Source organism: Pelodiscus sinensis, chromosome 2 (assembly GCF_052426305.1).
Source record: "Pelodiscus sinensis isolate ZL-2025 chromosome 2, ASM5242630v1, whole genome shotgun sequence".
Classification (NCBI taxonomy): Eukaryota; Metazoa; Chordata; order Testudines; family Trionychidae; genus Pelodiscus; species Pelodiscus sinensis.
In genome coordinates, this window is record NC_143053.1 from 131,935,760 (window position 1) to 131,960,168 (window position 24,409).

General features: G+C 46.1%; 1 protein-coding gene across 4 annotated transcripts in view; it reads left to right on the forward strand.

Moving 5' to 3' along the window:
* CDH18 (cadherin 18) overlaps positions 1–23,405 on the forward strand; it is a 1,008,237-nt gene extending 984,832 nt beyond the window's left edge. For all 4 annotated transcript variants that reach the window (XM_075921429.2, XM_089776420.1, XM_075921431.2 and 1 more), the window contains 2 exons: positions 17,081–17,332; positions 21,067–23,405. In XM_075921429.2, the coding sequence (XP_075777544.1) occupies positions 17,081–17,332; positions 21,067–21,557 (743 nt within the window). In that variant the 3' untranslated portion in view covers positions 21,558–23,405. The remainder of the gene's footprint in view (positions 1–17,080; positions 17,333–21,066) is intronic.
* Positions 23,406–24,409: the final 1,004 nt, after the last annotated feature.

The window sequence follows — 24,409 nt, forward strand, 5'->3', positions numbered from 1 at the left end:
AGTGGTATGAACCCACAACTGAAATGTGTTGATTAAACACATCTCTGCTGTTCGATACATTATTTGTTAAATCTATCAAGCAAGGGTTAAGATTTTTTTAAAGCATTGCCCCAACTGCTTCAGCAGTTACCACACTTTGAGAAATCTTTAAAGCCTTCATCAGAAACTGTATCATCTCTTATACCTCCTCTAAAAAGAAATTAAGAGAGCATAGGATTGATGCCCTTTCAAAGGAAATTAAAGCTTTGTATATAGTTTTGTATATAGACAGCATCTGCCCCCTTTCCAGGAGAACTCACAATTCTCATTCATCCAAGATATGAAATCAACAAACTTCTGTCCCAACAGGATGAGTTTTTTTCTTCTCTTTTAAGAAAAGCTGCTGAGAATCTGCAAGAAAGCTAGCAAGCTATTGGTATATAAATGTAAACAAAGGGTAAACAAAAATATGATGGCTGTTCATGATAGTAGCAATAAATTACAAAAACCACAATAAGATATTAATGAGCAATTTCAACAGTTTTATTCAAAACTGTATTTACTTGAAAAGGGAAACAGCAAAGATGCCCTAGATTACTTTTCTAGTGGATTGTCTCTTACTCAGATCTTTAATTATCAGAAACAACTTTTAGATGCATGGGAGCTCCAGAAACTGTATTACTTTGGAGGAAACTTCCTGGATTTACTTGGCCAACAGTATCCTTTTACTCTTTTCTATCTCAAAAAAAAATATATAATAATTGGAAAGTTGCTTGGAAGAGAGATGTGGATACACAAGTATCTCTGACCCAATGGAATACAATCATAACTAATGTTTAAAAAATAAAAGCAACTATAGACTTGAGACTTTGGCCTATTCTCAGAAAAACATTTTTTGGATCTACTGGTCCACACATAGGCTAATGATAATGGGCCTCATATATGCTGACTTGATGTAGAAAATGTAACTCTCATAGTACTTTAGTGCATATGTTTTGGGAGTGCCCCAGTATCAAGAATTTCTGGTATGAGATAGATCAAAGAATACATTTGACATTAGATGCTAAGTTGAATGCCCAAAAATTTCAGAGCAATTTGACATTTTAGAAGTCTCCGATTAACAGATACTCTAAGCATAAATATGTTGCTTCTCTGTGACTCTCTTTATTCTAACCCTATTTTATTTTTTTATTTCTATTTGGTCTTTTTTATCAGCATATAATGAGTCAACAGAAACCTCAAATTGTGAATAATAAATAAATTAGTAGTTTTCAAAGTACTCCTACTTTCATGTTCCCTAAACCTAAAACAAAATCCCACTTCTTTGATATTTTTCCTATTCCTGTACTTCTTTTCCTTTGTCAGAAGAAACTCTCTATGGGAGACTTGTTATAGTAAGGTATTATTATTTTCCTCACAACCCCTTAACGCAGTGGTGAGCACCTATAGTTTGTATGCTTCCTGCAGCTCCGATTGGCCAGGAACAGTATCTGCTAAACTCAACATAAACAGACTGGCTACATCTACACTTGCATGATTTTCCAGAAATGCTTTTAATGGAAAAGTTTTCCGTTAAAAGCATTTTTGGAAAAGCGTGTCTAGATTGGCAGGACGCTTTTCCGCAAAAGCACTTCTTGCAGAAAAGCATCCGTGGCCAATCTAGACGCGCTTTTCTGCAAAAAAGCCCCGATCGCCATTTTCGCGATCGCGGCTTTTTTGCAGAAAACAAATCTCTGCTGTCTACACTGGCCCTTTTGTGCAAAAGTTTTTCGAAAAAAGACTTTTGCCCGAACGGGAGAGCATAGTATTTCCGCAAAAGCACTGACAATCTTACATGAGATCGTTAGTGCTTTTGTGGAAATTCAAGTGGCCAGTGTAGACAGCTGGCAAGTTTTTCCACAAAAGCAGATGATTTTGCGGAAAAACTTGCCAGTCTAGACACAGCCACTGTCTCGCAGCCCACCAGTGGATTACCCTGATGAGTCACGTGTTTCCCACCACTGTTTTAGTGGATCATCATCATCAACTTTCTTTATACTTCACTGTTTTGGCTTTCTAGATTTGTGCGTTTCTTTTGTTTCATGTTAAGTTTTTCCACTTATAGGTTACAAAGTCCATAATTTCACTCAATTTCTCTTCTAGGGCTTTCTCCAACTTCTCTTCTTCACTTAGAAAAGTAACACAGTAAATATAAAAAGCATAGGAAAAAAAGTCAGACCACATCATGGATCACATATTTGGCTGAACTTCAATACATTTATTCACTTAAGTTGGATTGCCAATTCTCCAGGTGTCACTGGGAGTCTCCCAGAATCATGCCCTATCTTCCGGAGACTACTAAAGCCAAACTAACAGTCTTCCTGCCTAACTTCACTCTGTGCTGCTTCCCTGTGCACCATCTCTGGACCCTGGGGAATCAGGGAGTCTCTCTGTGCTGTCCCTATCCCTAGGCTACGTCTACACTGGCCCCTTTTCCGGAAGGGGCATGTAAATTTCATGAGTCGTCGTAGGGAAATCCGCGGGGGATTTAAATATCCCCCGCGGCATTTAAATAAAAATGTCCGCCGCTTTTTTCCGGCTTTTAAAAAAGCCGGAAAAGAGCGTCTACACTGGCCCCGATCCTCCGGAAAAAGCGCCCTTTTCCGGAGGCTCTTATTCCTACTTTGAAGTAGGAATAAGAGCCTCCGGAAAAGGGCGCTTTTTCCGGAGGATCGGGGCCAGTGTAGACGCTCTTTTCCGGCTTTTCTAAAAGCCGGAAAAAAGCGGCGGACATTTTTATTTAAATGCCGCGGGGGATATTTAAATCCCCCGCGGATTTCCCTACGACGACTCATGAAATTTACATGCCCCTTCCGGAAAAGGGGCCAGTGTAGACGTAGCCCTAGTGTCTACTCTGCAGCTCCCACTGGCTGCTTCTTCATCAATGGAAGAAGCGAGGGCTCTGCCTGCAGACAGGATAGTGCATGGAGCTTCCTCCCCCCCACACACACACACGCCTAAAAGTCACTGCCAAAGGGATGTGTTGGCCACTTTCAGGAATCTCCCAAGGTAAGCACTGCTTACCTCACTCCCTTCTGCAACCCAACCCCCTGTCCCAGCCCTGAGCTTCAACCTACACTCCAACTCTCTCTCAGAGCCAGCATCCATTCCCAAACCCCAACCTCCTGTCCCAGCCCTGAGCTTCTTCCCAACCCAAATTCCCTTTTCCAGTCTCAAGCCAGAGCCATCTCTTATACACCAAACTCCTTGGTCCCAGCCCAATCTGCACTTCCACCCAGGGCTGAACCCTTTGCCCCAGCCTGGCTGAAGTGAATGAGAGTGGGAGAAAGCGAATGACAGGGAGGGGGCTGGAGTGAGTGGGGGCATGGCCTCAAAGAAGAGCAGAGCACTGTACAAGGTACAGGTTAGGGCAAGGCACCGGTGTTTGGGCTTGTGCCATTAGACATCTGACCACCCTACACTTTATTCCCTATAAATATTCACTAGACTGAGACGCTACGCCAACTTTGCTACTATCACTCAGGGCCAGATTATCTATTAGGCACAAGAGGCACAGTGCTTAGGGCAGGGCTGGCTCCAGGCACCAGCAAACCAAGCAAGTGCTTGGGGCAGCATTTTGGCCCGCGGGAGGAGCACCACGGAGGCCGCCCTGACCTAGGAACCCTTTGCCTGGCCCCGGGCACGGCGCTAGGAGGGCGGGGCCTGGCGGAGCAGGCCGTGGTCATGGTGGCTGCTCCCAGCTCACTGAACCAGAGTTCAGGGTCTCGGCCTCAGCTGGGCCCCATCCCCAAGTGGGGAGCCCCGCACCCGGCTGCTCGGAGCCTGCACCTGGCCCAGGAGCGCTGGGAGCTTTTCGTGGGCAGCCCCGGGTACTTCCTTGGGGGCACTGATGAGACTGAGCCTGGGGGCCTCTTTTTCACCTTCGAGAGCGCCCCCCCCCCCCGCCGGCCGGCCGGCAATCCCCCTCCCCCGTGCGCCCTTCCCGCAACTCCCCCCTCCGCCTGTGTTCTCTCCCCCGCAACTCCCCTGCCTGTGAACCCCCTTGACCCCCCCCCCGCTGCCTGTGCCCCGCCCACTACCCTGCGACACCCCGTCCCGGCTACCGCCCCCCTCTCTTCTCCGCGGCTCGGCCTCTGCCAGCAACGCCCCCTCCTGGCCACTGCAACCTGCTGCCAGCGGCGCATACAGGGCGGGGCGAGCGCCGGCGTTTTAACCCCTCACCCGCCCTGCTTAGAGCGGGGTCGGCAGCCTAGGACCCGCGAGGGAGCCCGACGTGGCGCTTTGGAAGTTCGAGCCCCGCCCCCACCGCAGCAGGCTGCGCGCGCAGATGCTGCAGCGGCCGGAGCAAACCCCGCGCTGGTCGTGTCCGGATGCGAGGTAACGACACCCCACCCCCCAGAACAGAACAGCCGCAGCGGGGCTCTTTGTGGTGCAGGAGCTGCGAGCTGGCAGAGGAGGGTCCCTCATAGCCGCTTCCGCCCCCCCCCCCCAAGCCCATTGGCCGGACCTGGACAATGGCAGCTGCGGGAACTCACCAATCACCGCTCTCCTCAGCCTTTTCATTTCCCATCGCCCCCGCACCCCGGCACATGGCCGGACGAGCAGCTTCTAGGTAAGTGTCTGGCCCCTCAGCCACTCCCACTCCGATATCTGCACCCACGTGACCTTCCTCCCAGACCCTGCCCTGGGGCACAGTCCAAACCCCTGGCCAGACCCGCTGGGCCCCAGCCCGTTTGTGTGGTCCCTAGCTGATTTTTCTGTGTGGTCAGTGTCCCCTAACCCAAGAGAGGTTTCCCACCCCTGCCACAAATACAGGAGGCCCCTGCTTTATAACACCCCACTTTACGACCCTTCCCACCCACCATTATGACCTTTTTCCGAAGTGGGGAAGGGGCCAAAATCCCCCTATTTACATCCTTGGCCTATTGCAAATGCAGGCTTGAGTTACGACTAGGGTTGCCAGGTGTCTTGTATTGGCCTTGGCAGTCCAGTATTTGCGGCTTCTGTCAGGTAAAAAAAAACCAGAAAATACTGGACCAGTAAAATGTCTGGTATTTTCAGTTTTTCTCAGCTGGAAAGCCCCTTGGGACATTCTTGCCCTGCCATGAATGGGGATGGGGAGTGTGAGATTTAAAGGTGCCATGATTATTTGGGGGGAGGGGGCACCTTTTTTGCTCAACATTTGGACATCTCCCCCCTTTTATTAATGCAGAATTTTGTTTAAAAATGAATTACAATATAATTAGAATAAAAATTATCCAACTAAATTAAGTTTCTATCAAATTTACCCAATCCACATTTAATATGAAAATAGCCTTCAATTTGTGCATTTGATGCCTTTTTTCTATTTTTTTCTCCAAAGAGGGGCCTGGAGAAATTGTGCTGCCCTGGGCCCTGCAAAACTCTCATCCACCCCTGCCTGCTGGGACTTCATCTCCTCTTCTCCTCCCACCTGGATCCCCATGTCTGGCTCTCTAAACAATCCCCTCTCCCCCTACTCTCTGGGCCCTGTACCCTCCCCGCCCCTCCACACACCTTCCCAGGAACCCAGCCCCCTTGTGCTGTGTCCTGACAACCTCACCCCTGCCTGGGACCCAGGTGATTCTCCCTCTCCCTTTGCCTAAGGAAGGGGAACTCTGGTGTTTGCAGTGCCCGTGTCCCCAAGTCCCTCCCTGTACAAAAAAGGCGGAGGGGTGGCCAAAAAATGTTTTGCTTTGGGTGGCAAAAAACCTAGAGCCGGTCCTGTCTTAGGGCCTACAAACAAGTTTAGAGCCCAAAAAAATTCATAATAGACTAAAAAGTAAGAAAAGAAAACTGCTAAATTCAAATTATAGTCATGGCGGTAATATCCTCTTACTTCCCCTTATCAGCCAATTAACTCTCAGGTACATCCTAAGTATACATCAAAATGTCTGTTATTTTAGAATAAAGTACCATGAATTGCTCACATAGTACACTGCTTTCAAGAGCAAAAATTAAAGTTGGTAATATTAATCATATAGGCAATATGACATTTTTCCCTTATATATTTATATATAATCTAATTTAAAGGCCTACGATTAGGAGAGTGCCTAGGGCCTATGAAGACCTTATCCCAGCCCTGCTATCCTACTGAGGGAGCTTGAGCATGTCATTTCACTTTCCAGTGTTCAGTTTCCCCCACATGGTTAACAGTACTTTGAGACCCACGGTAGAAGAACACTATAGAAAAGCTAGGTATTACTTTTATCAAACTCCTGTGTTGACATTTATAGCTGTAAATCTCCACTGGAAGAAAAAAATTTTTTTTTTTTACACATGGCCCTAATTGTCCTTGCTTTTATAAAGATCTTAGGTACATTCCAGGTAGGCTTTTGTTTCCTTATTGCATATTGTAAGTACTTCTAGAAATAATATAAATTACCTAAATAACTATGATCAGAGACCTTGATTCTAACTGCTTCCATTGGGACCGAAAGCCACTGCTGGAGAAGTCCAGCTCCATGCCTCTAGAAGGGGTAGGGCATAGAATCATAGAACTAGAAGAGACCTCAGAAGGTCATCAAGTCCAGCCCCCTGCTCTAGGTAGGACCAATTCCAACTAAATCAACCCGGCCAAGGCTTTGTCAAGCCGAGACTTAAACCCCTCGAGGGATGGAGACTCCACTACTTCCCTAGGTAACCCATTCCAGTGCTTCACCACCCTCCTAGTGAAATAGTTTTTCCTAATATCCAACCTGGACCTCTCCCACCACAACTTGAGACCATTGCTCCTTGTTCTGCCATCTGTCACTACTGAGAACAGCCTCTCTCCATCCTCTTTGGAACCTCCCTTCAGGAAGTTGAAGGCTGCTATCAAATCTCCCCTCACTCTTCGCTTCTGCAGACTAAACAGACCCAAGTCCCTCAGCCTCTCCTCATAAGTCATATGCTCCAGCCCCCTAATCATTTTGGTTGCCCTCCGCTGGACCCTCTCCACATCCTTTTTGTAGTGGGGGGGCCCAGAACTGGACACAATACTCCAGATGCGGCCTCACCAAAGCCGAATAAAGGGGAATGATGACATATCTGGATCTGCTGACAATGCTCCTCTTAATGCAACCTAATATGCCATTAGCCTTCTTGGCTACAAGGGCACACTGTTGACTCATATCTAGCTTCTCATCCACTGTAACCCCCAGGTCCTTTTCTGCAGAACTACTACTTAACCGGTTGGTCCCCAGCTTGTAACTATGCTTGGGATTCTTCCATCCCAAGTGCAGGACTCTACACTTGACCTTGTTGAACCTCATCAGATTTCTTGTGGCCCAATCCTCCAATTTGTCTAAGTCATTCTGTACCCTATCTCTGCCCTTAAGCGTATCTACCTCTCCCACCAGCTTAGTGTCATCCGCAAACTTGTTGAGGGTGCAATCCATCCCCTCATCCAGATCATTAATAAAGATATTGAACAAAACCGGTCCTAGAACCGAACCTTGGAGCACTACGCTAGAAACCGACCGCCATCCTGACATCAAGCCATTGATCACTACCCGCTGGGCCCGGCCTTCTAACCATCTTTCTATCCATCTTACCGTCCATTTATCCAATCCACAATCCCTTAACTTGCTGGCAAGAATATTGTGGGAGACTGTATCAAAAGCCTTGCTAAAGTCAAGGTATATAACATCCACTGACTTCCCCATGTCCACCGAGCCAGTTACCTCATCATAGAAGCTAATCAGATTGGTCAGGCACGACTTGCCCTTTGTGAATCCATGCTGACTGTTCCTAATCACCTTCCTCTCGTCCAAGTGCCTCAATATGGATTCCTTAAGGATCCCTTCCATGATTTTTCCAGGAACCGAGGTAAGCCTATAGTTCCCTGGATCATCCTTCTTCCCTTTTTTGAAGATGGGCACTACATTTGCCTTTTTCCAGTCATCCGGGATTTCTCCCGATCTCCACGACTGCCCTTTGTGAATCCATGCTGATTATTCCTAACCACTTTCCTCTCATCCAAGTGCCTCAAAATGGATTCCTTAAGGATCCCTTCCATGATTTTTCCAGGAACAGAGGTAAGACTGACCAGCCTATAGTTCCCTGGATCGTCCTTCTTCCCTTTTTTGAAGATGGGCACTACATTTGCCTTTTTCCTGACATCCGGGATTTCTCCCGCTCTCCACGACTTTTCAAAGATAATAGCCAAAGGCTCCACAATGACATTTGCCAACACCCTCAGTACTCTCGGATGCACTAAGTCCGGACCCATGGATTTATGTACGTTTAGCTTTTCTAAATAGTTCCTAATCTGTTCTTTACCCACCACGGGCTGTCCATCTTCATCCCATCTTGCGTCACTTGGCACAGAAGTCCAGGAGCCGACCTTGTCCGTGAATAAAGAGGCAAAGAAAGCATTGAGTACTTCAGCTTTCCCCACATCATCTGTCACTAGGTTACCTCCTTCATCCATTAAGGGCCGCACACCCTCTCTGATCACCTTCTTCTTGTTAACATGCCTGTAGAAACCTTTCTTGTTATCCTTCACATCCTTAGCCAGTCGGAATTCCATTTCCTCTTTCGCCTTCCTGATAACCCCCCGTCATTCTCGAGCTATACCTTTAAACTCCTCCCTGGTCATTTGTCCAAGTTTCCACTCTTTGTAAGCTTCCTTTTTGTGCTTAAGTTCACCAAGGATCTCCCCTGTAAGCCAGTCCGGTCTCCTACCATGTTTGCCTCTCTTGCTACGCGTCGGTATGGTTTCTTTCTGTGCCTTCAGTAAGGCTTCTTTAAAATACTGCCAGCTGTCCTGGACTCCTTTCCCCTTCATGTTAACATCCCAGGGGATTCTGCACATCAGATCTTGGAGGGAGTCAAAATCTGCTTCTTTGAAGTCCAAGGTGTGTATTTTACTACTCTCTTTTCTTCCTTTGGTCAGGATCCTGAAATCTACCATCTCATGATCACTGCTTCCCAGGTTGTCACCCACCTCCACTTCCCCTATTAGTTACTCCCTGTTTGCGAGTAGAAGGTCAAGCTGCGCACGGCCCCTGGTCGGATCCTTCAGCACCTGTGTCAAGAAGTTAACCCCAACATTCTCCAAAAACTTCCTGGATTGCCTGTGTACTGTCGTATAGGTTTCCCAGCAGATGCCAGGGTGATTAAAGTCCCCCATGAGAACCTGGGCCTGCAAATTGGAAGTTTCGCTCAGTTGTCCGAATAAAGCCTCATCTACCTCATCCACCTGATTCGGTGGCCTGTAGCAAACACCAACCACAACATCAATGCTGTTGTTTGCTCCTTTAAACTTAACCCATAGACTCTCAACAGGTTTTTCTCCTGTTGTACCAAATAAAAGCAAGCAGGATCTTATGAGGGGGATAAGGCAAAAAGCCACATTTATTGTAAAGATAATAAAAAAATAAAGAAAAGATAGAAGCAAACAACGTTGTTTAACTACTTATTCCTAACACTACTTAACCCTTATACACTTTTTATATATATATAAAACCATTCATTCATACATCCATTCATTCAAGTTCTGTGTATAGTTATCAGCCTGGAAGTTGCTTGTGACAGAATACTGGCCAGGTACTCTGTACACAAGTGATGGTAGTGGGGAGCGAAGTCCTGATCAGATGCGCATCTGAAGCTCCTGGTGGGCTGACAGCAGAACCTTGGACTCTGATTCCATAGTTTTTTAGTCCCGTTCTTATAGGAATTTCTTCCTATGCCAGTCTATGGAAATTGCTGCATCATGCTGATGTCTCCAGGGTGGCTGCCAGGTGCTCATCAGTGATCTCATCGGGTGGACCTCCAGTTTCTCCACTTGACACCTTTTGGTTGCACTGGCACCTGACGCCTTCTTCAGCCCTTTGTTGCTGTATTCTCAGGCTGGCACCTCTCAGAACCATTCACTCATCATCCAAGCACTCTCTCTCTCTTACATACATTCCTTAATTAATGTTTCCCATACAATGTTTTTGTATAATAATAATTTTACATATATCAGAGTTGTAGGTACAAAAAGTTTCTGGGTGGTATTGCTTAAAACATTCTCTGAGTGCTGAGTAAAGTTACAATGTTTTAAAGAGAACAGGCGTCAATTAAGTAACAATGCCCTTAGTCAATTACAGGGCTTGGCTCCCATAGCAGAGTTAGTGGTTTGACAATGCATTGTTACAATGTATCTTTGCAATGTCAATTTCAAGCAGCCCCTTGCACAAACTTGAGCATGCCCGGGAGCACAGAGGGGGGGGGGGGGGGGGGGGCTGTTTCTGGTTACATAGGATTATATTCATAACAGTTCTAAGTTACATGACCTAATACATTATATTCTAAAGGGACAATCATAATAATAAATCTAAACATTTAACAATCTTAACAAATAATAATAATAAGAAGAATTAATAATTAATCTAAATACTTTAAGTTGTGGGGAACAAATTATGGGGAGTCACTTCCATTTGGGGGAATCACATTTTTAATACACTCCCTCTTTATATTGGAGATCAGAGCAATCGTAGTGCTCTCTTACATATAGTGCAACTCCTCCTCCTTTTCTCCCCTGCCTGTTCTTCCTGAACAGTCTATACCCTTCCATGACAGCGCTCCAGTCATGCGAGTCATCCCACCAAGTCTCTGTTATCCCAATTAAATCATATTTCTTGGTCTGGGCCAGGGCCTCCAGTTCTTCCTGTTTGTTGCCCAGGCTTCTCGCATTAGTGTACAAACACTTCAGGTAACCAGTTGATCGTCCTATCTTCTCCATTCAAAACATGGGTCCTCCTTTCTTGCCCCTTCCTCTCTGCATTTCTTCCCGGTATCCGACTTTCCCACTCCCCTCAGTGTTTTGGTCACCGTCCCCCAACAAACCTAGTTTAAAGCCCTCTTCACTAGGTTTGCAAGCCTGCCCACAAAGATGCTCCTTCCTCTCCTCGTTAGGTGGATCCCATCTCTTCCTAACAATCCTTGCGCCCGGAACAGAGTCCCATGGTTGAAGAAACGAAAGCCCTCTCTGCGACACCATCTGCAGAACCACACATTTACATCCTCAATTCGACGATCCCTGCCTCAGACAGAAGGGGTGGGCCAAGGCTAAGGGGTGGGCCAGTCAGCCCTTAGTGCTGTCCAGACCACAGCACCCTTCTCTCCAGCCTCTCAGTTGTCAGAGATGCATGGAGTGGCACTCCGGTGGCAATTCAAAGGGGCATGGGGCTCTGGCTGTGACTTTTGCTACTAATTGCCAAGTCCCAGGGCAGCGTCCCCTTTGCCGCCCCTCCCCACTGATGGGCCCGACTGCTTACTGCTATATTTAAAACTATGCCCATTCTTGATTGTAACTGTTTTTAAAGGGATTAAAAATGAAAAACAGTTAAAAATGTTGCGTTCCACTCTTCCAACTCTTTGGTGTTTATGTGTTTATTTTACACAGTATAAAAATATCCGTTTCTCATTTGGTGATGGGGAGAGAGGTCCTGTGCGTGCTTTAAACTTCATTTTTTCAAGATTTCTTCACTCTAGTGTCACATGTATCAACTTCATCCAATGACTTTTTTATTTCACTTTTTTCAACATTGCCTGGTATCTTAGTACTTTTTCATTTTGGAATTTCATCCTCAGAACAGCTTTCTTCAGTCATTTGCCGCCTTATTTCATGTCAGTCCTTATATTTCAATGTTCTTTCCTTCACAGCTTTGCTTACATACTCCATGCTTAAATTCTTTCATTATTACCAGGTTGTTACTCTTGTTGTTTGTGTGATTTTTTTTTTTTAAGTGTTATCTGCTCAGGATGGCTCACTTTTTGTTCCTCTGTATTAGAGCTCTGATGTTTTTTCGTTCTTAACAGACTGCATTTTTGTCACTGCTGCTTTAACTGTATGCATCGGATCACTCATTCGAGGTTAGATTTATGTCAGGGAAGCAAGCAGAGGGTTATGTTTTTCTGCCCAGATTCGAAGACTGGGCAAATACTGTAGAAACTTTTTATTCTGTCTAAATTTACCCTGAGTAACTGAGCTTATATGTTGGGGCCTGTAGAGACCACTACAACAGAACGCGCATCCAAGAGGCTCTCAGGGAGATGTTCTCTCAGGCCCCACAGTAGGTTGCCTCTGTCTTGCATCCACATCTCCCTCCCATCCCCAATCCTTCCCTCACCTCCCAATAAACACAACTTTGTTTGTTCACCAAAAAATAAACTGTATTATTTACAATGGGGGGACGAAGGGTGGGTAGTGAGAGGGGGCTCTGAACTGGGAGGGGGAGGAGGAAGGAGCTCTGAACTGGGAGGGGGAGTTAGAGCTGGGAGGGGCGGATCCTCCCAGCGCCTCCTCAGATGTGGAGGCCTCGGCACCTTTCAGGCTGGGTTGGGGCAGGCAACATGGAGAGTTAGGCAGGATGGGGTGCAGCAGGAGGGGGCATGGTCATGGCAGTGGGGGCCGCAGGAGGGGGCATGGGCACGGCAGGGGGTGCAGCAAGAGGGGGTATGAGCGTGACAGGGAAGGCAGCAGGGTGGGGCATGGCCGTGCCATAGTGGACAGCATGGCCGATATGCGATGTCATAGTGGACATGCTGTCGGACATGCTGTAGCACCTCTGGAGGGCCAGTGAGAGTGTGGGGGGGTAGGGGCCGACACCTGCTCCCACTAGAAGCGCCTGCACATCAACCTGGGGGAGACGGCAGTGGAAGACCATTCCGGGTCGGCCCAGATCTTGATGCTGACTGCTTCCTCCATCCTCTCCATGGCCTGCACGTGCCGCCGGAGGAGCTGGTCATGCTGCCTGTCCCGCCTGGCTGATCCCTGCATCCTCGGTGCTGGCGGCGTGGGGCTGGATGGTCCATCGCTCCTGGCTGGTCCCGCTCTAGAGAACACAGAAGACAGAGAGGTGGTCAGTCATTCCTGCACACAGAGTCCCTGAGCCCTGTGCTCTCTCTTCTATGACCCTAACGTTACACCACAAACTGTTGCTAGGGCCCAGTCGATACCTATGTGTGACTAGTTCAAAATCCTGGGAGTGAAGTGATCCTCCATCGATTGTAACACTGGGACACATCACTGTGAATGAAGACCCTTTGTCTCTGTCCTAGCCATTTGGCATGCTGTGTCTGTCCGTCTAGAACTGTGTACACTCCCTCCCAAAGGTAGAGCACATGGCTTCTACTCTTCTCACTGTGAGCATACACCATGGCTGTGTCTAGACTGGCCAGTTTTTCCAGAAAATCAGCCACTTTTCTGGAAAAACTTGCCAACTGTCTACACTGGCCGCTTGAATTTCAGCAAAAGCACTGACGATCTCATGTAAGATTGTCAGTGTTCTTGCGGAAATACTATGCTGCTCCCGTTCGGGCAAAAGGGCCAGTGTAGACAGCCCAGGTTTGTTTTCTGCAAAAAAGCCCCGATCGCGAAAATGGCGATCGGGGCTTTTTTGCGGAAAAGCGCGTCTAGATTGGCATGGATGCTTTTCCATGAAAAGTGCTTTTGCTGAAAAGCATCCGTACCAATCTAGACGCTCTATTCCACAAATGCTTTTAACGGAAAACTTTTCCGATAAAGCATTTCCGGAAAATCATGCCAGTCTAGACGTAGCCCATGATGCTGTTTGAGTACACAGCCACATTGCATGGGAGCAAGTGTGGCAGATGAGGTCTGGGTTCTCCCACTACTGTCATTGATTTCCTCGGAGATGGAGCCAGGGCTACTGGGAGTGTACTGTCCCTGCAGCAAGACTCAGTGGTCCAGGCCCGGGGTGCCTGTTTCCCCGTTCCCCCTTCCCCCCAGCCCTTGGACAAGTAGCCCAGGGAAGTGTGTGGCCGCAGTGGAGGGATTACCTCAGGGGCAGTAAACGGGCCAGGAGCAGCTTGGGGGCTCCGTGGGGGCTGTTCTCGCAGGTCTGGCTCACTGTGCTTTTTCCAGGAGAAGCTGCTGTGTCACACAGGCAGGCATGGCTGCAAACTGTATGCGGCACTCTTTGAGATGTGTGGGGTCTGGCCTGCACCCTTGGGGCTTGGCTGCTTCCAACCGGCATCCCTCCTCCCTCCCCTGGGCATGATGTGTGTGAACAGCAGGGTCACAGGCATGCCTTGGAGCTGCCTACTGCATCTATGTGCCACAAAGTCAGACTGCACAAGGTTGCATGTGCTGCATACTGCTGCACGTCATGCAGTTGGGACTGCGCAAGTGACAAACCCGCCACCCCCGCCCTTGCAAGTGACAACTGGTACATTCACCAGAGGATCCATGGCTGGTCTCTGACAAGGCCCGGGAGACATCCTGGCTGCTGGGCACTGGCTCCAGGTGGAGGGTGACGGTGGCCGGACAGTCCTCTCCCTCATCCTCAGAGGCGCTGGTCAGGTCACCCTCCTCCTCCAGATCAGGTGGCCTGACCACTGAGGTGCACAGACCAGTGTCCACCTTGGGTGATGGCCCTTCCACCTGCCTACATTTTATTTATGTTGTGTCTTCAAGATAAAATTCTCATTGATTAAATGTAATTCAGCTGGATTTTAAGGCCTAATATTGTACTCCGGAATGGGGATGTTAATGGCAACTTCGTTAACTTATCGGTTAATGGTCCTGATTAACTGCAGCACCACTCCCCCCTTCCTCTCCACCCCCCTTACACACACACCTCATGCTCTCTGCATTTAAAATTTGGACTGGCAGGCTGGTTCAGTCCCAGCCCACTGGTTCAAGTTTTAAATGAAGAGTGTTCAGGAGACGGTAGATGCAGGGAGGCAGTTTAAAAACCAGGTCTCACCTGCCACTCCTTTCTGTGGAGGGCTTGAGCTTCCCATAGACAAAGGCTGCTCCGGCATCCCACAGACCAGTCTCTGTCTGCGGCAAGCCCAGGCCCACCACAAACAGAGGCTGCCACCACCCCATGCTACTGCCAGGAGTCCCTGGGAGTCCCACTATCTGCCTCCAGGGGGCACTGAGTAAATTCGTAGTGGTTACATAATTATTAAAATAACCAATTTCTAACTCCCTACTCTGGATGCTATAAGCACTTGAAATGACACTTTTGTTGGCTCTTGTGCAGTATGATTTCCCCTTCGCCTATTGCAAGTTTAGCTCTTGGAGTGATTTTCAGATTTGCACTACAAAAACACATCGGCTACGTCTAGATTGGCATGATTTTCCGCAAATGCTTTTAACGGAAAAGTTTTCCGTTAAAAGCATTTGCGGAAAAGAGCGTCTAGATTGACACGGACGCTTTTCCGCAAAAGCACTTTTTGCGGAAAAGCGTCCGTGCCAATCTAGATACGCTTTTGCGCAAAAAAGCCCCGATCGCCAATTTCACGATCAGGGCTTTTTTGCGCAAAACAAATCTGAGCTGTCTACACTGGCCCTTTTGCGCAAAATGGGACTTTTGCCTGAATGGGAGCAGCATAGTATTTTCACAAGAAGCACTGATTTCTTACATGAGTTTGTCAGTAATTGCGGAAATTCAAGCAGCCAGTGTAGACACAGCCATGGGGTGAAATCTTGGCCCCATTGAAGTCAGTGGGAATTCTACCATCTTAAATAAAACATTGTCGAACATTGTACTTTTGGGTATGAAAATTACTAATATCTTGCTCTTGGTGTTATGGTCAGAAAAAGTTACCTTGAAATATCATATATATGGACTAAGTTATTCTATCAATAATAGCAATGTGTGAAGTCCTGGCTCTATTGACGTCAGTGGCCATTTTGGGAACTGAAGTCAATAGCAGCTCTGTCCATAGCCCTGTTTTTGCTTCGTTAAAGCATACTTTCTGTACATTCTTTACAATCTGTTTTATCTGTTCATTGTATCCCTTCCCTGTGGCAAACCTGCACTGAACAGCTATACCACATCTGCACAATGAGTTGCAACATCGCAGCTGAATTCTTATCTCATGCTTGTCCAACTAAGCCCTCCTGCACCTTTCTGGTGCCTCCCCGTTCCTTCACTGCCCCATCCTCCTTACTCTTTTTCTCCCCGGTGTCCATCCCCTCACCATCCTCGGCTTCAGTTCTCCTCATGCCCTGGCCTTAGCTACTCCCAGGGAGGGACCTTTGTGCTGGGAATGGAGCAGAGGCCACCCTGAGTGCTATTTTTAGTACCGTAGTATTGGTCCCCATGAGTGGCCCTGGCTCCAGCTGGAATAAAGCAGCTCCTCTAGACTCATCTCTGTCTACAGTGTCTTTGAGAAATTAACAAGTTAAGGATAGTTTTGATTGGGATATGTGACTCTTCTTAATAATTTATAATAACTAAAAAAAACCATGTAGAGGAATATATGTATATACAAATATATCAATTCCCTCTTGCTTCTTAAATTGTGTGCTGCTTGGAGTAGAAACAGTGGCTTTGTATTTGCACAACACCTAGCCCAATGCATTCCTGATCTTAATGAGGGACTCTGGGTGCTACTATCACATAAATGTAGAATTAAGATAATCGCTACTGTTATTAACTACAATGCATGCCAGCTGGACCCATGTAACTTCTAAATAAATAAAATTCAGCAAATTCTTCCTCTCCCTTCTTTTCTGTTCTGCTGTCTCAAATTAATTCGCCTGTTCCCTCAAGCTTACTGAGTGTCCCCTTCTAACATGCCCCAATACACCCTCAACTCTCACCTCCACCTTGAACTCTCCAAAGCCAGTGCTTTTTGACCACCCTCTTCTTGTTCATAGCTCTCCTGAAAACTCATTTCTGCTATGAAGCTTGTAAGAAATACAGTCGGTTAAATTGCAGGGCCTTTGTCTCATTCATTCTAAAGACCTTTTACACAACCTTAAATAGAGGTAAATTGCATTTACACCCTCTTTCATATCCCTGAACACTAGTAAGATGGTATAAAGAGTCCTTAAGTGAGGGTCCAAAAATGTTATTAATGTAAATGTACTCACCAACAAGTATATTCAAACTATAGCAGATCTGACACACAATATAATTGTTGTAACCCTGCCTAATCTCACCACAATCCCACATATTGTTTTCCTCTTTCACACACCTGTATCTTGCCTTTTTTAAATTCTAGACTGTAATCCCTTTGAGGCAGGAACTTTCTGTTTGTTGAGAATGTCTCTCATACCCTTGGCCATGATAGAAACAATAAATAATAATTTTGTTGGTAAGCCATTATGTCCTGCTTTTTGTGATTATAGATAACACAGCCAGTATCCTAACCAGACGGAGGAGATTCAGTCGAACTATTCAAGATATCTACTACCTCCCAATTTTGATTTCTGATAGTGGAATCCCTTGTCTCAGCAGTAGCACCACTCTTACGATTAGGGTCTGTGCATGTGAGAGAGATGGGCGTATTCGGACCTGTCATGCCGAAGCTTTCCTTTCCTCAGCTGGTTTGAGCACAGGAGCCTTAATTGCAATTCTGCTCTGTGTCATTATTCTTCTGGGTAAGACACTTTCTTAGTTATATACTGATAATCCTTTATTAGCCATTAGAATGTGTCAGTAGCAACTTTTAATGTAATGTATTTCTGATTACTTGTGAAAAGAGGTAATTAGAAATATCAAGCTGTATTTCTATGTATAGGTTTTGCTAAAATGAATTGAAAAATGCCTTTAAAGCATACTGATGAAAAACTGGCATCCTGTGAAATGAAATTTTCAGAGGGCAATGAGTAATTAGCATTGCAAATTCTCCCAGGTAATTTGGAGAGTCTCTAGAACAACTGGAAAAGTGAGAAAGAAGAGAGAAGAGAAAAAGATTTTTGAATTGCATTATTCTGTAAGAAGCACTATCAATATTATACAAATGCCACTTTCTAAACATCTCTGTGGGATGAGTTGCTAAATGCACAGCATAATCAAGAGGGGCAGAGGACACATTAAATGATAAAACTATTCCATTAGATAAACAATTGTTCCTCAGATATGCATTCTCTCTACTTGGCCAGACCAATTTTAATTTACCCCTTACTTAATATGCTCATTTGGCAGAGATACAACTTTACAAGTTGAACCTCCCAAATCCAGGACTCTGATCCAGCAACATCTGTGGTCTGGCAGGGCCATGGATGTTGTTGGACCAAAGAGCCCCAAAGACCGGAGAAATACAGGGGCTGGGAAGCTCCGGCTGGGCCAAATGGCATCTGGGAGTCCCTGCCCTGGTGGGAAACCCCCAGAGTTAGTGAGGCCCAGGTGCCTGGGAAGTCCCAGCCAGGTATCCTAGCAAACCCCTCATTGCAGAAGGACTGGCAGAAGTGGGCAGCTGGAATCTCCCACAGCTGCAGAGCCATCCCTAGCAGATGGGGGTCCTGGTTGGGAGGCTGAGCTGGGGAACCCCTGGAAGCAGTAAGGCCAGCAGTGGCCATGTGGCCTTAGCTAGGAACTCTGGTGAACACCCTGCCACAGTGGGGCTGGCAGCAGCCAAGCAGCCCCCACCAGGAACCCCAAAAGAACCTGGGGCAGCAGGGTGGGGAGCTATGCTGGGACAGTGTTAGGGGGGGCAGCAGCAGGGCAGGAAGCCCAAAGAGAGGGGCCTGGGAGCAGGGCAGTCATCAGGGGAGCACTGACTTCCCCTGGTCCGGCAAGCTCAGGTCCTGAAGGTGACGAACCAGGGAGGTCTGACATGTAATATCCATGGCTATGTCTACACTGGCGGGTTATTGCGCAAGAAGGGCCGTTCTTCCGCAGAGTGTCCACACTGCCCACTCGCTCTTGCGCAAGATTTACAGTAAAGTATAGTAAGAGAGGGCTTCTTGAGCAAGAGCTATGCTCTTTTCTAACAGGTGTAAGTCCTCTTGCGCAAGAACTCTTGCACAAGAGGACAGTGTGGACGTGTGACAGGGGTTTCTTGTGCAAGAAAGCCCTATGGCTAAAATGGCCATCAGAGCTTTCTTGCGCAAGAGAGTGTCCACACTGCCATGTATGCTCTTTCGCAAAAGCACATCTCTCACATGGCAGTGTGGATGTGTTCTTGCACAAGAGTTCTTGCACAAGAACTCTGGCACAAGATGTTCTTGCGCAAGAAGCTGCCAGTGTAAACATAGCCCATGTGTTTTCATGCAAAGAATGTTTGAAACAATTGGATTTTTGGTGTGACCCACATACATCTTTTTAATCAATTAAGGCTTATCTTGAAAGCCTGTGCTCTTTCTGCTGATTTGTTTTGCTACTGCTTAACTCAGTTATTTCCTCAGTTTCAGAGTAAAACTTTAAAACATACAGAACTGCTATTATCAACATGAAAGTAGTAATATGTGCAAATACATTACCATGTAAATGAAAGAGCATTTTGGGTTTTTTTCCAAAGGGAAAAACTAAAACCTTGCATATTTTAATTTGCTAGCTAACTGATTATTTACTTTAGTAGGAACTAGGCATCCAGATCCTTTATGCAGTGTTGAAATATATCATCTTTTCAGTATTAGGAGAAGATTTTCAACACAGGAATTAGGCACCCAGACCTCATTGGTTAATAATAGGATGACACTTAACTGCCCTTTGTGCCATTGGAAATTTCCCTGTTTGTCATTTTAGTGCCTGCTTGCTATATTCTGGCAGACTGCTGTGCCAATGTAGAGCTTCTTTGGAAGAGGGACTCCACATGAGTACAGCAGACTGCCTGCATGTGACCACTTGCAGAATCAGGGCCTTATTGACAATGGAGCCTGTTTCTCCATTACTGCATGGGAGATAAACAGGGCTGTGTCTAGACTGGCCAGTTTTTCCAGAAAATCAGCCACTTTTCCGGAAAAACTTGCCAGCTGTCTACACTGGCCGCTTGAATTTCCGCAAAAGCACTGGCTTCCTACTGTAAGAAATCAGTGCTTTTTGCAGAAATACTATGCTGCTCCCATTCGGGCAAAAGTCCCTTTTGCGCAAAACTTTTGCACAAAAGGGCCAGTGTAGACTGCTGAGATTTGTTTTCCGCAAAAAAGCCCCAATCGCGAAAATGGCGATCAGGGCTTCTTTGCACAAAAGCACATCTAGATTGGATACGGACGCTTTTCCGTAAAAAGCGCTTTTGCGGAAAAGCATCCGTGCCAATCTAGACGCTCTGTTCCGAAAATGCTTTTAACAGAAAACTTTTCCGTTAAAAGCATTTCCGAAAAATCATGCCAGTCTAGATGTAGCCTAGCTGTACTCACAAATCTGCTAGTTTATGTGTATTACATATTCTTCCAGGCTGTGTCTACACTGGCGCAATCTTGTGCAAAAGCAGACGCTCTTGCGCATAAACTAACTGCATGTCTACACTGGCCGCGTGTTCTTGAGCAAGTAAACTGACATTCTAATGTATGAAATCAGGACTTCTTGCGCCAGAACTCTGATGCTCCCACTCAGGAATAAGCACTTTTGAGCAACTGTTCTTGCGCAAGAGGCCAGTGTAGACAGGCAACAGGAATTTCTTGCGCAAGAAAGCCCTATGGTTAAAATGGCCATCAGAGCTTTCTTGCGCAAGAGAGTGTCTACACTGGCATGGATGCTCTTGAGCAAAAGCACATCTCTTGTGCAAAAGCACATGCCAGTGTAGACGCTCTCTTCTGGAAGAGTTTTTACACAAGCATTCTTCCGCAAAAGAGTTCTTGCACAAGAAGCTGCCAGAGTAGATGTAGCCCCAGTGTTTTACATTATGTGTGTCCAGTTTTATGACACAAAGGAACAGAAAATCCATGTTCAGACAATCATGGGTTCATAATGGGAAGTGGAAATTTGAAAAATATGTGTTAAGCAGTGAAATGTTGAGTGGCATAGGAAGGAGTAAGGTTGTAACTAAAGCGAGGTATTTCATTAAATGTGGTCTGAAGTTTACTTGTCCTGAGTAGCCACAATTTTCAATAAAGTTCTGCACCTCTGATAATCAGGATGCTTTTATTTAATTGCTTATGGTGGGTTTTAGTGTTTTTCAGCAGATGTAAATTGGCACAGCTCAACTGGACACCAACTCTATCTCAGCTGCAAATCTGTTCCTGGTGCCCAACTTTAGACATCAAAATTTGAAAATGTTGGCCATCATAACTCAGTTGAAGCCCAACATAATGAAGAACCCAAATAGTAGTCCACAAATGTCTCATCAAATTTTATATGAGATTTTGCATTTGTGACCCCCGTAAAAGAGATATTAATTGTTTTATGTGTAACGTCTGAAAACCTAACCTGATATCTTCAATTTTTTATTTAGCAATTGTGGTCCTTTTCATTACATTAAGACGCAGCAAAAAGGAGCCTCTGATAATTTCCGAGGAGGATGTCAGGGAAAACATTGTCACATATGATGACGAGGGTGGTGGAGAAGAGGATACTGAAGCGTTTGACATCATAGCTCTGCGGAACCCATCAGCTGCTGAAGAGCTGAAGTATCGGAGGGATGTGCGTCCTGAGGTGAAGCGCACACCCAGGCACCAGCCTTCTTCCAACCTGAACAGTATAGATGTTCATGAATTTATTAAACAAAGATTGACAGAGGCAGATCTTGATTCCAGCGTGCCTCCCTATGACTCCCTACAAACATATGCATATGAGGGTCAGAGATCAGAAGCTGGATCTATCAGCTCTCTCGATTCAGTCACTACACACTCTGACCAGGATTATAATTACCTTGGTGACTGGGGACCAGAATTTAAGAAGTTAGCTGAACTCTATGGAGAAATAGAATCAGAAAGAACAACTTAGTTAACATTCCTGGAAGCAGAAGTGTTTTAGCTCCCAAACTGGAGAGAGAATCAGAGCAGCGGTAACAATACATGAATATAGTACTTGGAACTGAGCAAGTTGTACACAGTTACTGTAGAAACAAATGCCCTTTTCATATTTGAAACTGGGTTAGTAAACTGGAAGGAAGTCAAATTTTAAACACAGAAAAAAAATAAACTATTGTCCTTTGTGTATATTTTAATTGCTCAATAAAGTCTGTGATACCATATCCATAACAGTACCTAAAATAAATGAAGTAATGACATTTTTATTGCAATATATTTAAACATACCAGAACAACAGTATTTCCGGTTTGTGAAGGTAGTTCACTGGAGAGCTAATCTTTTGCAGGAAGTTTTGACATTTCCTTTGTAGCTCTGCTATAGGCTTGTGTAAGCAGGGGCTGAACTGCTGCTTGCTGTCAGCCAGCTGAAAGGAGGGGTGGGTGTGCCCACTACAGTTGTTTAGCTCTACAAGGTAATTAATTGTTAACTGTTGACATGTAAATACTGCTCAGGAGAGAATCCAAGGTGTGGCTATGTAAATCCCATTCAGCCAGGGCTGATGGAGGGTCAGTGTTGGAATGGAATGTGGAGAATTGTATATAATTTGGGACTGTTGTGGGGGTCACTAATCATGCTACCCCTAAATGTGGGAACTGTCAAACATGCCACCAGTGCTTGCAGGAGAGACACCACCATCATGGTAAGAGGTCTCGGAAGAACAAGCCTCCCCCCTTCCAGAGTTGAGAGAGCAGAGCTGGGGGAAAGGGTTAAAGGACTTGAGTCAGCCTGCTTCACACCTACCAGGTGTGAGCTATAAGACTGGCCCAGCCTGCACCTTTCCCCCTTTGTTTTAAGGACAGACCTAAAGCAGACTCCCTGAGGAGTCTTTTTGTTTGCTAGTCCAGTGAAAGCTGGATTCATTTGAGAGCTGAAATCACTGGTTTGGCTGAGAGTTGAAATCACTAAGCTGAAATCATTGGTTTGGCTGAGAGCCAGACCTACTGCAGCCAGTAGAGTGGCAGCAGGCGAGGAGCGGCGACTAGCGGCGTGGCGCGGCGGCAGGCGAGGAGCGGCCATCAGCGGCGTGGCGTGGAGTGGCGGCAGGCGAGGAGCGGTGACCAGTGGCGTGGCATGGAGCGGCAGCAGGCGAGAAGCGGCGACAGGTGCCCAGCGGAGCGTCCAGAGGTGTGGGACGAGACAGCTGGTGAAGCGTAGCGGAGTTTCGTATAAGGTGCCCCCTATCTATCTCCCCACCCCCATTTCTACCCAGGTTGGGAGGTGAAACCCTGCAGGTGAACTTTGGGACTCTGGGTGGCACAGAGACTTGTGGGGACAGAGACTTTTGGGGAGTCGGTGGACTTCGGGCGAATCTTGGCCGGGGTGGGGGCTCATGTTTGGGTTATGAACTCTGTTTGTGGTGTTTTCCCCAAGCTAATGCCGTATGAATTCTTCCTCTGTTTCATTAAATGTTCTTTTCCTACACTCAGACTCAGTGCTTGCGAGTGGGGAAGCATTGCCTCTCAGAGGCGCCCAGGGGTGCGTGAATTTCCCAGATCACTGGGTGGGGGCTCGAGCCGGTTCTTTGTGAGATTGACCCCAAGATATTGAACCCAGCCCTGGTTCCTGCCAGGCCTACCCGGCAGAAGGGCTACACTTGGGATCCCAAACTGAGGTAACCAATGAGGATCTTTACTGCTGTGACAAACACCAATAATCCATTCCTTTACAGAAAGGATCCATTAGAACTCAAATGGCCCTTTGGTGAGCACCTAAATAACATTACACTGGATCTTATTGAATCACCAGACAGCAGTTTCATTGTACCCTCTCCAATCTATTCCTCCATAAAAAGCTAATGAAGTTAGGGCATATCTACTCTAGGAAATTATTTTTCGAAATAACTAAATGCAACATCATAACTCCTGAAATAACAAAATTGAAATATTGTGTCCCCTCTACGGGGGGAGCCTCAAAATTAGTCTGAGATAGTCTCTGCTAATTACCTCAACTTTGAGCCCTAGAAAGCACTGGGAAGTAATTACTTCAAATTACTCTGGGGAGTAGTTGTTTCAAAATGGCACCGGAGTGTCCACACTAATGCTTATTTTAAATAACTATTTCAAAATAAGTGTTGTTCCCCAAGGAAAGCAGGAGTACAGATTTTTATATAACCAGTTTGTTATTTCAAAATAATGGGCTTGGTAGTGTGGACACTCTGCTCATTATTTTGAAAGAAATCTTTACTGTAGACCAGGGCCTAAGGGGCTACATGCTGCCTACACAAATATGCTTGCAGCCCATAGTCACAAAATCTGCACTGTTACTGAATGGTACAGAAGCTGTTGCTTCCATTATCTGTTTCTTTATGTTGCAACCTTTCAACAAGAGCCATGTTCATCTAAATGGAATGGTATGAAATATTCTTTTTGCAGTGTAGCAGATGAAGCATATAGGCTGTCTTAGTTAAAAGAACCAGGCAGTATATTTTAACATATGCAGCGGTATACATCCTTGGGAGTCAATGAGTGAAGCTAACTAGGCTTATGTTATTCTGTGTCCAGAGGCTCCATTGGTCAATTTGTGATTTGTGATGTGAAGGATCTCCTAAGTTACGTTTATTTTGCATGTGTTACCAAAAGAAAAATGGTATGGTGTTATTTGACAGCAAGAAGTTTGAGACAATGCTACTGTGGTTTTTTAAAATTATAGTTAAATTAATTATTAATGCCTAAAATGCTGATGGACTCTAGCTATATTTCCCTCCAAGCACAGCAAACTTTTTTTTTTTTACTAATTTAAAGTCTGATGGCTACACAAGTCTATTAG